Below are 16,214 nucleotides of genomic sequence, written 5' to 3' on the forward strand. Positions count from 1 at the left end.
GGGAAACTTTCTCTCGTGTGTACACTCCACGTTCATAAAAATGAGCAGGGTAAGTTCAACCCTAGCGATTATAAAGTCACAGAACCCCAACAGTATGGGGGAAGACTTTTTGACCCATTCGGTCCGCAGCAACGATCTGAGGAGCAGACCAACCAGATCCACCACCCGAACCGGCACATCCCTGGGCACTATGGGACAATTTAGCACGGCCAACCCACCCTAACCAGCACATCCCTGGGCACTATGGGACAATTTAGCACGGCCAACCCACCCTAACCAGCACATCCCTGGGCACTATGGGACAATTTAGCATGGCCAATCCACCCTAACCTGCACATCCCTGGGCACTACGGGACAATTTAGCACGGCCAACCCACCCTAACCTGCACATCCCTGGGCACTACGGGACAATTTAGCACGGCCAACCCACCCTAACCTACACATCCCTGGACACTATGGGACAATTTAGCACGGCCAACCCACCCTAACCTGCACATCCCTGGGCACTATGGGACAATTTAGCACGGCCAACCCACCCTAACCAGCACATCCCTGGGCACTATGGGACAATTTAGCACGGCCAACCCACCCTAACCTGCACATCCCTGGGCACTATGGGACAATTTAGCACGGCCAATCCACCCTAACCTGCACATCCCTGGGCACGACGGGACAATTTAGCACGGCCAATCCACCCTAACCCGCACATCCCTGGACACTATGGGACAATTTAGCACGGCCAATCCACCCTAACCCGCACATCCCTGGGCACTATGGGACAATTTAGCACGGCCAACCCACCCTAACCAGCACATCCCTGGGCACTATGGGACAATTTAGCACGGCCAATCCACCCTATTTCGCACATCCCTGGGACACTATGGGACAATTTAGCACGGCCAATCCACCCTAACCAGCACATCCCTGGGACACTATGGGACAATTTAGCACGGCCAACCCACACTAACCAGCACATCCCTGGGCACTACGGGACAATTTAGCACGGCCAATCCACCCTAACCCGCACATCCCTGGGCACTATGGGACCATTTAGCACGGCCAATCCACCCTAACCCGCACATCCCTGGGCACTATGGGACCATTTAGCACGGCCAACCCACCCTAACCCGCACATCCCTGGGCACTACGGGACAATTTAGCACAGCCAACCCACCCTAACCTGCACATCCCTGGGCACTATGGGACAATTTAGCACAGCCAACCCTCCCTAACCCGCACATCCCTGGGCACTACGGGACAATTTAGCACGGCCAACCCCACCCTAACCCGCACATCCTTGGGCACTACGGGACAATTTAGCACGGCCAACCCACCCTAACCCGCACATCCCTGGGCACTACGGGACAATTTAGCACGGCCAACCCACCCTAACCTACACATCCCTGGGCACTATGGGACAATTTAGCACGGCCAACCGACCCTAACCCGCACATCCCTGGGCACTACGGGACAATTTAGCACGGCTAACCCGCACATCCCTGGGCACTACGGGACAATTTAGCACGGCCAACCCACCCTAACCCGCACATCCCTGGGCACTACGGGACAATTTAGCACGGCCAATCCACCCTAACCTGCACATCCCTGGGCACTACGGGACAATTTAGCACGGCCAATCCACCCTAACCTGCACATCCCTGGGCACTACGGGACAATTTAGCACGGCCTATCCACCCTAATCTGCACATCCCTGGGCACTATGGGACAATTTAGCACGGCCAATCCACCCTAACCTGCACATCCCTGGGCACTATGGGACAATTTAGCACGGCCATCCCACCCTAACCCGCACATCCCTGGACACTACGGGACAATTTAGCACGGCCATCCCACCCTAACCCGCACATCCCTGGACACTACGGGACAATTTAGTACGGCCAATCCACCCTAACCTGCACATCCCTGGACACTATGGGACAATTTAACACGGCCAACCCACCCTAACCCGCACATCCCTGGGCACTACGGGACAATTTAGCACGGCCAACCCACCCTAACCCGCACATCCCTGTGCACTACGGGACAATTTAGCACGGCCAACCCACCCTAACCCGCACATCCCTGGGCACTATGAGACAATTTAGCACGGCCATCCCACCCTAACCCGCACATCCCTGGGCACTACGGGACAATTTAGCACGGCCAATCCACCCTAACCTGCACATCCCTGTGCACTACGGGACAATTTAGCACGGCCAACCCACCCTAACCCGCACATCCCTGTGCACTACGGGACAATTTAGCACGGCCAACCCACCCTAACCCGCACATCCCTGGGCACTATGAGACAATTTAGCACGGCCATCCCACCCTAACCCGCACATCCCTGGGCACTACGGGACAATTTAGCACGGCCAATCCACCCTAACCTGCACATCCCTGGGCACTACGGGACAATTTAGCACGGCCATCCCACCCTAACCCGCACATCCCTGGGCACTACGGGACAATTTAGCACGGCCAACCCACCCTAACCTGCACATCCCTGGGCACTATGGGACAATTTAGCACGGCCAATCCACCCTAACCCACACATCCCTGTGCACTACGGGACAATTTAGCACGGCCAACCCACCCTAACCCGCACATCCCTGGGCACTATGGGACAATTTAGCACGGCCAATCCACCCTAACCCGCACATCCCTGGGCACTACGGGACAATTTAGCACGGCCAATCCACCCTAACCAGCACATCCCTGGGCACTACGGGACAATTTAGCACAGCCAACCCACCCTAACCCGCACATCCCTGGGCACTACGGGACAATTTAGCACGGCCAACCCCACCCTAACCCGCACATCCTTGGGCACTACGGGACAATTTAGCACGGCCAACCCACCCTAACCCGCACATCCCTGGGCACTACGGGACAATTTAGCACGGCCAACCCACCCTAACCTACACATCCCTGGGCACTATGGGACAATTTAGCACGGCCAACCGACCCTAACCCGCACATCCCTGGGCACTACGGGACAATTTAGCACGGCTAACCCGCACATCCCTGGGCACTACGGGACAATTTAGCACGGCCAACCCACCCTAACCCGCACATCCCTGGGCACTACGGGACAATTTAGCACGGCCAATCCACCCTAACCTGCACATCCCTGGGCACTACGGGACAATTTAGCACGGCCAATCCACCCTAACCTGCACATCCCTGGGCACTACGGGACAATTTAGCACGGCCTATCCACCCTAATCTGCACATCCCTGGGCACTATGGGACAATTTAGCACGGCCAATCCACCCTAACCTGCACATCCCTGGGCACTATGGGACAATTTAGCACGGCCATCCCACCCTAACCCGCACATCCCTGGACACTACGGGACAATTTAGCACGGCCATCCCACCCTAACCCGCACATCCCTGGACACTACGGGACAATTTAGTACGGCCAATCCACCCTAACCTGCACATCCCTGGACACTATGGGACAATTTAACACGGCCAACCCACCCTAACCCGCACATCCCTGGGCACTACGGGACAATTTAGCACGGCCAACCCACCCTAACCCGCACATCCCTGTGCACTACGGGACAATTTAGCACGGCCAACCCACCCTAACCCGCACATCCCTGGGCACTATGAGACAATTTAGCACGGCCATCACACCCTAACCCGCACATCCCTGGGCACTACGGGACAATTTAGCACGGCCAATCCACCCTAACCTGCACATCCCTGTGCACTACGGGACAATTTAGCACGGCCAACCCACCCTAACCCGCACATCCCTGTGCACTACGGGACAATTTAGCACGGCCAACCCACCCTAACCCGCACATCCCTGGGCACTATGAGACAATTTAGCACGGCCATCCCACCCTAACCCGCACATCCCTGGGCACTACGGGACAATTTAGCACGGCCAATCCACCCTAACCTGCACATCCCTGGGCACTACGGGACAATTTAGCACGGCCATCCCACCCTAACCCGCACATCCCTGGGCACTACGGGACAATTTAGCACGGCCAACCCACCCTAACCTGCACATCCCTGGGCACTATGGGACAATTTAGCACGGCCAATCCACCCTAACCCACACATCCCTGTGCACTACGGGACAATTTAGCACGGCCAACCCACCCTAACCCGCACATCCCTGGGCACTATGGGACAATTTAGCACGGCCAATCCACCCTAACCCGCACATCCCTGGGCACTACGGGACAATTTAGCACGGCCAATCCACCCTAACCAGCACATCCCTGGGCACTACGGGACAATTTAGCACAGCCAACCCACCCTAACCCGCACATCCCTGGGCACTACGGGACAATTTAGCACAGCCAATCCACCCTAGCCCGCACATCCCTGGGCACTATGGGACAATTTACCACGGCCAATCCACCCTAACCTGCACATCCCTGTGCACTACGGGACAATTTAGCACGGCCAACCCACCCTAACCCGCACATCCCTGTGCACTACGGGACAATTTAGCACGGCCAATCCACCCTAACCTGCACATCCCTGTGCACTACGGGACAATTTAGCACTGTCAATCCACTCTAATCTGCAAACCTTTGGACTGTGGGAGGAAATCATTGCTCCCGAGAAAACCCATACAGACACAGGGAGAATGTGCAAACTCCACACAGAGGGTCAATCGAGAGTGGAATTGAGCCTGTGACCCTTGTGCTGTGAGGCAGCAGGGCTAACCTCTGAGCCACCAAGCTGTTCCAGTTCGCGCCCCAATAGTTTATCTTCATACATCAACAAATTAATGGAACGTGTCATTGTCAGTGCTTATTTGTTTCCTCATAGGATGTGGGTAAGGCCAGAACATGTTACCCAGGGAACAGATGGGTGTCAATGACGTTGCTGTGGGTTTGGAGTCACGTAATTATTGAAAATCTTTCCTGAGCATTGGCTAACACCTCAGCATTCATCCTCAGTCTGGTGCCCAGAATTGAACACTATTCTTAAGCTGAGGCCTAGCCAGTGACTCAGAGCGCAGCAGTACTAGTGGTAGTGCGTTTGCCTCTGAGCTTGGAGAGCCAAGTTCCACCTGCCCCAGAGGCTGTTCGCAACATCTCTGAATCAGTTGATTTTTTAAAAAAATCTGAAACCAGAACCTAGCCCGAACAATGTACAATCATAAAAAATCCTGCCATTAAAATGTACATTAAACATGCACAGCAGGTCCACAGTTTGCAAGGAATTCCTTTAGGAGTACAGTTGCTCAAAGTTAATATAGAAATTGTCACCAAGTCATTAACTCAACTGCTGCTCAATGTTGGTAACACAGGATTGGACAAGCTCCAGCCTTAGTTCCAAAGTGTTTATTACTTTTGAAAACAGTGGCTAAAAGTGTATGATAAAGATGGTTGTTTCAATATTCACAGAAAGGAACTGTTATAAAAGCAAATGACACAAAAATGCTGCCTCAAATTTCACCACTGAATTGCATGCGTTGTTTAAAAGTACAGCAAATGCTAATGACTTTAAAGCCTCAAAAGGTCGTGTACTCTTGTGCTAACAAGCTAGACAATAGAAAGTACATTGTAAATATAAATACCATGAGTATGTGCTTTGAAACCACATCCTTATCCCAGCCACAAATATATACAACCTGTGAAGTCTACTTTAATGTGATGCCGAGGAAAGTGCACTGAGGTGTAGCATGTTGGTCTCCATCAAACTGCCTTTCTTTCTGTGGTATCCACATCAGGAAAGATTGCATATATTTTCAGACATAGCACATTGCTTGCAACGATTGTAACTTTGATTGAGACATTAACAATTTTGACATTGTAGCGGCAACTTATTAAACTTCTCATCTGATTTCCAGTTCAAGAAAAGGCAAGTTTTTAGATTAGATTCCCTACAGTCTGGAAACAGGCCATTCGGCCCAACAAGTCCACACCGCCCCTCAAAGCATCCCACCCAGACCCGTCCCCCTATAACCCACACATCCCTGAACACTATGGGCAATTTAGCATGGCCAATCCACCTAGCCTGCACATCTTTGGACTGTGGGAGGAAACTGGAGCACTCGGAGGAAACCCGCGCAGACACGGGGAGAACGTGGAAACTCCGCACAGACGGTTACCCGAGGCTGGAATTGAACCCGGGTCCCTGGAGCTGAGAGCCTGCAGTGCTAACCACTGAGCCATCGTGCTGCCCTCAAATTATTTCAAATCACTTCTTGTACACTCTTCCAAAATTTGTCACCGCTCCTTACTCCTGGGAAGACAGGGAAAAGGGACGGTGGAGCCAAATATCAGATAAAAGAGTCCATCTAGTCTGGGGAAATATGCAGTCAGTCGAAATTAACACCAAGATTAAATTCGATGAATTTAGGGTTTTCTGCTGCCTGATCACTTGCCTGCGTAAGCAGTGTGCGGGGTGACAGAGTGGATAGCACTCCTGCCTCACAGCACCAGGGTTGAGGCTTCAAGCCCAGCCTCAGGTGACTAATCTGTATGGAGATAGTAGGAACTGCAGATGCTGGAGAATCTGAGATAACATGGTGTGGAGCTGGATGAACACAGCAGGCCAAGCAGCATCAGAGGAGCAGGAAAGTTTGACGTTTCGGGTCAAGACCCTTCCCAACCCGAAACGTCAAATTTTCCTGCTCCTCTGATGCTGCTTGGTCCACTATCTGTATGGAGCTTGGATATTCTCTCTCTCTCTCTGTGGTCCACAGATAGGCAGGTTATGTAGATTGTCTGAGCTTGTAGTGCCCAATGATGTACCAGCTGGGTGGATTAGCTATGGGAAATGCAGAGTTACTGGGCAAGGGTAGTGGATCTGGGTGGGATGTTCTTTAGAGGGTCAGTGTGGACTTGAAAATGGTCTGCTTCCACACTGTAGGGATTCTATGAAAGGAACAGCATTCGTGTTTTTCCTAAATTCCTTCAGCTGTTACTGAACCCCAGCTGTACAAATGCTCACTGTAATTTACTGACTTAGATGGTCAGCATCTCTACTCATGAAGCCCAATACATCATATGCTTTTCCAGGGGCCACATTCTCTGTGTCCTTCCAATTTCCTCTCTCTTTTCATGTGTTTTACAATTGCGCCATCAATTCACATCAAGCCACCCTCCTGCTCAATGCATCAATGCACATTCCCCTTGTCATAAAGTGGAAATTGACAACCACCCCACCCCCGTGAGAGCAAAAATTGAAACACCCAAAGAGGAGGGCCCCACCGTATAAGAAGTGTGAAAAGTGGTGTAACCTGCCTTTCAGCAACTTCCAGTGGTTAAATGAAATAAATCCCTGAAACAATCAACAAATAGCAATTTATTTATCTAACTCTAATAGTGAACAAATTACCGAAACTATTAACAAACAAAATAAACACCTTATGACTACCAACTATTCCTAAATCAAACAAGATTGTACTGGTATGCTGTTCCAATAACTATAAATCCCACTTATATAAAGTAAAATAGTATTTAGTCTCTCAAAATTAGAGCCAGATTACATCATCCAGAATGATTACTGTCGTTTCTTCTGTCAGGAATCTTAGCTAGGAATGTTGTGAATAGATGGTGCTTTCTCTGAGACTTATGGGAGACTGTGAGAGCCAGTGCTTCTCTATTGAGAGCTGAGAGCTGTTAACTCTGGCAGATGGCAGTTAGGTCTCCTGTCTTTCTCCAACTGCCCTCTTCTTTTTATGCCCTTGATGATACATACGTTTCTTACACTGGGATTGGTCCTATGTTGTCAAAACCATCATATTTAAATTTAGTCAAATCTCGTCTTGGTAACAAAACAAAACCGCTGCTTGGCCTGCTAACTGCATAACCTTTTTTTAATTCATTCACAGGATGAAGGCATTACTGGCTAGGCCAGCATTAACTGGCCATCCTTAATTGCCCAGAGGGCACTTATGAGTCAACTGCATTGCTCTGGGTCTGGAGTCGCATGTAGGCCAGACCAGGTAAGGATGGCAGTTTCCTTCCCTAAAGGACATTAGTGAACCAAATGGGTTTTTCATGACAAACAACAATGGATTCACGGTCATAACTGGACTCTTAATTCCAGATATTTGTTGAATTCAAATTCCACCAGCTGCCCTGGAAGGATTCAAACCCAGGTCCCCAATGCATTTCCTGGGTCTTAACACTAATACCCCTAGGCCATTGCCTCCACTGTTTTAATTTGGGTGCTCTCGATGTACTTGAAGCTGCTCACAGACATTTTCCTCAAATCTCTTAAGCACATCATTTTTTAAAGGGACCACACAATGCATCCCCCCTAGCATTTTGCAAATTCCAAGTTCTAACTTCCTGCCTCACAATCCACAAGCACGCCACTCAACATTGTAACACCCTGTATTAAATGCCATCCTTTGTATGTGCCTCACAATTTTTATACTTAGAACAGGAAAATGGAACCATTTGCTCCTGTGTGTTACACCATGTGGGACTTGACTGTTTGTGAATCTGTACAATGCACAGGCAAGTGAAGTGTTATTATTGCAACTATTCTAATTATTTTTACTTATTCATCAGACATGGGTATTGTTAGACTGCCCAGCATATAGTGCCCTGTCCCTAGTTGCCCCCCTCCTTGAGAAGGTGGTGAGTAGTTGCTTTCTTGAACAGCTGTAATCCATGTGCTGTGGGTTGACCCACAATACCCTTAGGATTTTGATCCAGCGACAATGAAGGAACTGCGATATATTTCCAAGTGAGGATGGTGAGTGGCTTGGAGGGGAACTTGCAGGGGGTGGGGGTCCCATGTATCTGCTGCCCTGTCCTTCTGGATGGAAGTGGTCATGGATTTGGAAGGTGCTGCCTGAGGATCTTTGGTGAATTTCTGCAGTGCATCTTGTAGACAGTACACACTGCTGCCACTGAGCGTCGGTGCTGGCAGGAGGAAGAGATTATGGATGTGGTGCCAGTCAAGTGGGATGCTTTGTCCTGGATGGTGTCAAGCTTCTTGAGTATTTATGAAGCTGTACCCATTCAAGCAAGTGGGGAGTATTCATTCACACGCCTGGCTTGTGCCTTGTAGATGGTGGACAGCTTTGGGGAGTTAGCAGGTGGACTATTTGTTGCAGGATACCTAGACTTGAGGACACAGCACCACAATTCAGTAGTGACAACATCACTCAATGTCATGGGGCAGTGGTTACATTGTGTTTTGCTTGTCATTGCCTGGAAGTTGTTTGCTGTGACTATTTCTCGCCAATTGTCATCTCACACCTGGATATTGTCCAGATCTTGTTGCATTTGGACATGGACTGCTTCAGTATCTGAGGAGCCGCGAATGGTGCTGAACATTGTACAATCATCTCCACTTCTGACCTTGTGATGGAGGGATGGTCATTGATAAGCTGGTTAGGCCTGGCATACTACCCTGAGGAACTCCTGCAGAGACGTCTTGGAGCTGAGATGACACTCACCTCCAATAACTACTACCATCTTCCTAATGTCTCGGGTAAGGCTCCAACCAGCAGACAGTTTATCCCCGATTCCCATCAACTGCACTTTTCTTCCAGCTCCTTGATACCATATTCAGTCAAATGGTGTCTAGTTATCAAGGCCTGTCACTCTAACCTCACCTCTGGAATTCTGCTGCTTTCTCCATGTTCATGTTAATTCTACAACAGAGTCAGAGGTTTAGTGGCTCTGGCAGAGTACACACTGAATAAGAGCGAGCAGGCTTCTGCTAATCCAGTCTTGCTACATAACATTTTCCATCACTTTACTGATGATCAAGTAATTGGCCAGGATAACAAAGTGCGGAGCTGGATGAACACAGCAGGCCGAGCAGCATCTCAGGAGCACAAAAGCTGACATTTCGGGCCTAGATTCTTCATCAGAGAGGTGATGAAGGTCTCTCTGATGAAGGGTCTTGGCCCGAAACATCAGCTTTTGTGCTCCTGAGATGCTGCTGGGCCTGCTGTGTTCATCCAGCTTCACACTTTGTTATCTTGGATTCTCCAGCATCTGCAGTTCCCATTATCTCTGATCAGTAATTGGCCGGGTTGGAATTGCCTTGCTTTTTGTGTACGGGACATACCTGGGCAATTTTCCACATTGTCATGGAGATGCCAATGTTGTAGCTGTACTGGGAGTGCCTGGATAGGGGAGCAGCAAGTTCTGGAGCACCTTTTCTGTCTATGCTGTTTGGCACGTCAATCGTAATGTTTTACCACTTTGGCACCTCATTTTCAGGTATGCTTGGTGCTGCTCCTGTCATACCCTTCTGCACTCTCCATTGAGTCAGTGTTGATCCCCTGACTTGAGGGGGGAATGAGGTTCTTGATTTTGCTGCAGTACAATTCTGCTGCTGTTGATGGCCCACAGCGCCTCGTGGATGCACAGTCTTGAGTTGCAAGATCTGTGCAAAGTCTATCCCATTTAGCATGGCGATAGTTATTCTCAATGCGAAGGCGGGACTTCGTCTCCACAAGGACTGTGTAATGGTCACTCTGACCCATACTATCATAGGCAGATGCAACTGCAGCCAGCAGATTGGTGAGGATGAGGTCAGATATGTATTTTCCCCTTTTTTTGGTTCCATCACCACCTGTCATAGACCCAGTCTAGCAGCTATGCCCTTTAGGACCCAACCAGCTCTATTAGTAGTGCTGTTGCTGAGCCACTCTTGGTGGTAGGCATTGGGACCCCTGTCCAGAGAACAGTCTGCACCTTGTCAACCTTCGAGCTCAATCTAAAGGGAAACACACATCTGCAGATGCAGCTACCAGCGACAGTGTGCAAAGCGAAGACCTTGCAATGAAAATGACCTCCAGCATGTCATGTAGCATTCTCACCGTACTAAATGAGATAGACATTGAATGAATCTACCGGTTCAAGACTGGGCATCCATGATGTACTTCGGGCCATCAGTAACGTAACCTCATGGCCTGGCATTGCACCCACTCAATGATTCCCATCACGTCAGAGGATCAACCCAGGTCAATGGAGAGTGCAGGAGGGCATGCCAGGCACAGCACCAGGCACACCTGAAGATGAGGTGCCAACCTGGTGAAACAACCAAACAGGAGAAAGTATGTGCCAAACAGCATAAGCAATAAGTGATAGGCAGGCCGAGGTGATTCGACAACCAATGGATTCAATCTGGTCACATCCATAACAGGTGGACAACTGGGCCACCTGCTAGAGGAGGAGACTCCACAAGTGTCACCGTCCTCAGTTCTTTAGGAGGCCAGCATATCAGCGCAATAGATAAGGCTGAAGCTTTCACAACGAGCTTCAGCCAGAACAGCAAAGCCAATTATTCTCCTTGGATTCCTCCAGAGGACCCCAGCATATCTAATGCCTGTCTTCGGCCAATTCATTTCACTCCACATGGAATAAAGAAAGAATTGGAGGTATCAATTACTCTGACAGTATTGTCTCTGTTTTAAGTCTGCCGCCATTTAAAACTATGACTCCCCACTCCAGACTGGGGACATATCTTCTCTACATCTACTTTGTCAATCCCTTTTAGCTTCTTATATACTTTAATGAGATCTTCTCCCATCTTTCTAAACTATAGGTAATCTAGTCCTAAACTACTCAAAGCTCCTTAAAAGATAAGCTTTCCATTCCTGGAATTAATCTTGTGAACCTCCTCTGAACTGCAGTCACTCTTCTTGTTACTCTCTAGTCTTCAGGAATGCAATGTAATGGCCTCCCACAAATTCATTTTTAATATATGCAATGATTTGGTGTTCAACATTGAATTAAACTTGAATCCTACATGCCATCGATTTGATTTATTTGTTGGATGCGTATGGAATTTATTGTAGAATGGCAAGATAAAAATGCTGCAGGATTAAAAACTGTCTAACCACAATCATCAGCCTAACCTTGCGCGTAATTGGCAGAGAAACATTCTGTGATCATAGACCACCAAATGCAGGTAACTTCTCTGAACTGGGGGCAAAACAGAGTATGATAGTAAAAGATCAAACAGCGATAGATCTGGTGAAATAAGTCACAGCAGAATTACCAACTAAATTTAATGCTGATAACCATTAAAAGAAGCTAAAATATTAGCTGAAAATTGACAAAGAACTGTACACATTCAAGAGCGAAAGCAATCCCTTCGCCTCTCTGAAATTTTGTAACTATCTTGAAAGCGCATTCTCTGGTTTACTGACAATCCTTTCACATTCACTGGAGTCTTTGATATGTCGGAAAGAGCACAGCACAAAGCAATACACAGTGCTCAGTTCAGAATTACCGACAAATTTAATAAAAGTTACATCGCAATGGAGAAATCAAGGAGCCTGCAGAATTCTTCGCCTAAGCTTGTATGGTTGGACCAGGTAATTACAGGTCACGAGAGGTGGTGAAATTCTTGCCTGAAATCTCGGTCTCTGGTGAAGAATCAAGGCGAGACAATGGATGGTGGAAGGGGAGCCTCATAACTCAGGTCACATGCGCGGCACGGTGGCTCAGTGGTCAGCACTGCAGCCTCACAGCGTCAGGGACCCGGGTTCAATTCCAGCCTCGGGCAACTGCCTGTGTGGAGTCTGCACATTCTCCCTGTGTCTGTGTGGGTTTCCTCTGGGTGCTCGGGTTTCCTCCCACAGTCCAAAGATGTGCAGGCTAGGTGGATTGGCCATGCTAAATTGCCCATAGTGTTCAGGGGTGAGTGGGTTATAGGGGGACGGGTCTGCATGGGATTCTTCAAGGGGTGGTGTGGACTTGTTGGACTGAAGGGCCTGTTTCCACACTGTAGGGAATCTAATCTAATTAAAATCTGGGACTGAAACACCGGAGATGTGGAGAAATCATAGAGTGGATGTAGGATTCGTCAAGCCCATCGAGATCAGCAGCAGTGGTAACAGCGAGAAATATGTAAACAAGAATTGATTTCTTAAATCTGATTGATCCCATGACTGGCCAGTATGGGCTTAAGGAGATGCATGAACCAGGCTTTTTAACTGTTAGGATACAGTGACTGAGATTCCAGTGAACTCAACTTTGTGAAAGATCTGGGATCCCACAAGAAAGACAAGGGTATATACAAATTTTAGCATTACACATCTTATTTGGCTAGACATACTGCAAAAATAAAAGACAATCTGTTTTACTAGAGAACCGACTCACCAAACAAGATTATAACCTGGAGTTTGAGAGAAGCAATGCTCCAATGGGTTAGTAGCACACAATTTCAAACCAATGTTTCCGACACTCGAAATCAGGAAGAAAAAATGGCAAGATTTGGAAAATATTCAGCAGGCAACATTTGTAAAGATAGAATCAATGATAACAATTCAGTTGATGGCTTCTCATCAGAACAAAGTAAAGCTTGGAGCACATTCATCGCAAACATATATTGACTGAATCACCTCTGGTCAATGACAGAGAAAACTTCAATTCTCGCAATCCTGATTTAACCAGAAGCTGACGACACCGATGTTCCAGCCAGAGAGGAGCATTTGCAAGACAGCAAAGCAAAGTATTATCCAATGATAACTGGAAATGCAAGTCTATAAGAGAAAAGAAACATTACCATGAACAGTCTATTGTCCAGTGCCAAATCACCCTGAACGCAGGTGAGAGTCAACCACATTGTGAGAGGGTTGTGGGGGATGGGAGTAGGGTGGTGAGATCACTGGTATCATATGTAAGTCAGGCCAGACAGTGAAGGCAAATAAAAACAGAAACTCAGCCGTCTGGCAGCATCTGCGTTGGAAGAAACAGAGTTAACATTTCGCGACCTCGTTCTGATAAAAGGACTCAGAAAGTTTTTTTTTCTCTCTCTCCACAGATGCGGCCAGACTGGCTGAGTTTCTTCTTTCAGTTGTCCACTTCTTCATTTTGTTTCAGGTAAAGACAGCAGTTTCCTTTCTAAAGGGCATGAGTGAACCACTTTGTTCATGACAAGCAGCAAAGTTATTTGGCTCTTCCCCATTCGTCTTAATTCCAGACTTTTATTTCACTCCAATTCTATCATGCAGGATTTGAACACAGATCCCCTGAACTTTACTCAGACCTCTTGGCATTACGGTAGTCCACAAACCCACCAACACACTAAAACAGCAGCTAATGAACTTAAAAGACCCTATACAGACTGCAAAAAAAATGAACATCATCTACAAAATACCTTTCAAGAACTGTGGCAAACACTACATTGGACAAACAGGCAGAAAGCTAGCCACCAGGATACATGAACATCAACCAGCCACAAAACGGCATGACCCACTATCACTCGTATCCTTACATACAGATGAGGAAGGACACCACTTTGATTGGGACAACACATCCATCCTAGGACAAGAAAAAAAGAGACATGCACGAGAATTCCTAGAAGCATGGCATTCCAACCGGAACTCCATCAACAAACACATTGATTTGGAGCCCACCTACCACCCTCTGAGAAAAAGAATAGGAAATGACATCACCAATCCAAGGAAACCTAACCAGCTAAATAGAAAGCGGGACATAACACCAGCGCTTCACCGGAGGCTCACTGATGATGTTATCTAGAATGGTGACGAAATGTCTGAAAACGAACCTTCCAGCTCAGCGAGCAAACTCACATCCAAAAGCTCAACCTAAGCTACAAATCTTCTCAAAACTCGCTAACTTTACTCTGGCTTCTGGATCCATAGTCTAGTGATAATATTGCTAAGCCATCGCCTCCCAGCAAGGGAGGAGCTCAGCTTTGTTGACAGTGCACACTACATGGCATTTGCCTGTCAATCACCTGTACACCACTATTTCAACTCCTGTGTTAAAAAGGAATTCGGGCAGCTATTTTAGGTGGAGGTTTATTTTGCCACAACGGGCATCATCGAAAGCTTTTCAATGTGCTGACCCTATTCACCAACTTGCCTCGTGAACTCATGTTGGGGTTGACTACCTAGGGGCTACTGCACAGAAAAACAGCTCACAATCTGGTCTCCTCACAGTGGGGAGACAGAACGCAGGCTGGGCTTTGCCAAACATCTACATTCTGTTCACGAGAATGACCCTGAGCTTCCAGGTGCCTGGCAGTTCAACGCACCACCATGATCCCTTGATCAATATTTCTGTCTCAGGCTTGCTGCAGTGCTCCAGCGAAGCTCAGTGCATGCTGGAAGAAGAGCAATTTTCCACTTGGGGACCATTCAGCCTTCAGGATTTAATATCGAATTCAATAATTTTAGGGCCTGAACACCTTCCTCCATATCCTTTACCCATCCTCACACCCCTAGTTCCTGTCATGAGAAATAGCAGGAACTGCCAATGCTGGAGTCACAGATAACAAGGCATAGAGTTGGGTGAACACAGCAGGCCAGGCAGCATGGGGGGAGCAGGAAAGCTGATGTTTCTGAAGAAGGGTCCAGACCCGAAACATCAGCTTTACACCTGGTTAAGTAGTTTCTGTCATGTGGCTTTCAGTCAGTCAGCTCACTGCCACTCACTCATAGTCCCTATTATCCTATTACCTCCTCCCTAGCTTTTCTTTTTTCCTGGCTAATATTGACTCATTCCATTTTCTACACCAACCCCCACCATCAACATTAATATCACTCTGTCCTGAGATGCTATCAGCTCTAAAGAAGATTCACTCACTCAAAAATTAACACAGACTCTCTCTCCACTGCTGCTGCCGCCAGATCTGATGAGTTTCCACAAGCGATTTCCGTTTCGACTCCAGATTTCCAGCATCTGCAGTTCTTCGTGTCATTTCAGAGATCGCGTACCACCAGCACAGGGTGGGATTTGACCCTGGATCTCCCGATCTTAAAGTTTGGAATATTACCACTGCACCACAAGAACTCTCCACCAGCGGTGTATAATGTGAGGAATAGTGAGATTAATCGATTTGGCCAGAAAAATCATTGATTTGTCATCATTCACCATCTGTAGGAGGCAGTAGACATCTCTCTATTTTAGAGAGAAGGACTCAGGCTTGATTTTATGCTCATTTTATCACCAACAATGGCAGAGTCAAAAAGATGAAAGGGTGAGCAATGCGATATTTAATGAGGTCCTTCCGTAGCCAACACATCACAGAGTGAGAGGTTGAACCACAATTGTCACAAAAGAATGGAATGTCTACAGTGAGGATGTAGGCCATTCAGCCCATCAGGTCCACACCGACCCTCTGAACAGCATCCCACCCAGATGCATACCCCGACACTATCCCTGTAACCCTGCATACTATGGGTAGTTTAGTATGGCCAATCCAACTAACCTGCACATCTTTGGACTATGTGAGGAAACCGGAACAAGCCTGCACAGACGCAGAGAGAGCATG

General features: G+C 48.1%; 1 protein-coding gene across 3 annotated transcripts in view; it reads right to left on the bottom strand.

Annotated features, from left to right (window-relative positions):
- The window catches only part of LOC125449621 (uncharacterized), a 45,494-nt gene that overhangs the window by 378 nt on the left and 28,902 nt on the right, over nucleotides 1-16,214 (bottom strand). For 2 of the 3 annotated variants that reach the window (XM_048525468.2, XM_048525466.2), the window contains exon 9: nucleotides 12,229-13,455. In XM_048525468.2, coding sequence (XP_048381425.1) covers nucleotides 13,339-13,455 — 117 coding nt within the window. In that variant the 3' untranslated portion in view covers nucleotides 12,229-13,338. Of the gene's footprint in view, nucleotides 1-12,228; nucleotides 13,456-16,214 lie in introns of those variants that run through there. The other variant, XM_048525467.2, reaches the window with a different exon arrangement.

The sequence above is a fragment of the Stegostoma tigrinum genome, chromosome 46, assembly GCF_030684315.1.
Source record: "Stegostoma tigrinum isolate sSteTig4 chromosome 46, sSteTig4.hap1, whole genome shotgun sequence".
NCBI classification, from domain to species: Eukaryota; Metazoa; Chordata; class Chondrichthyes; order Orectolobiformes; family Stegostomatidae; genus Stegostoma; species Stegostoma tigrinum.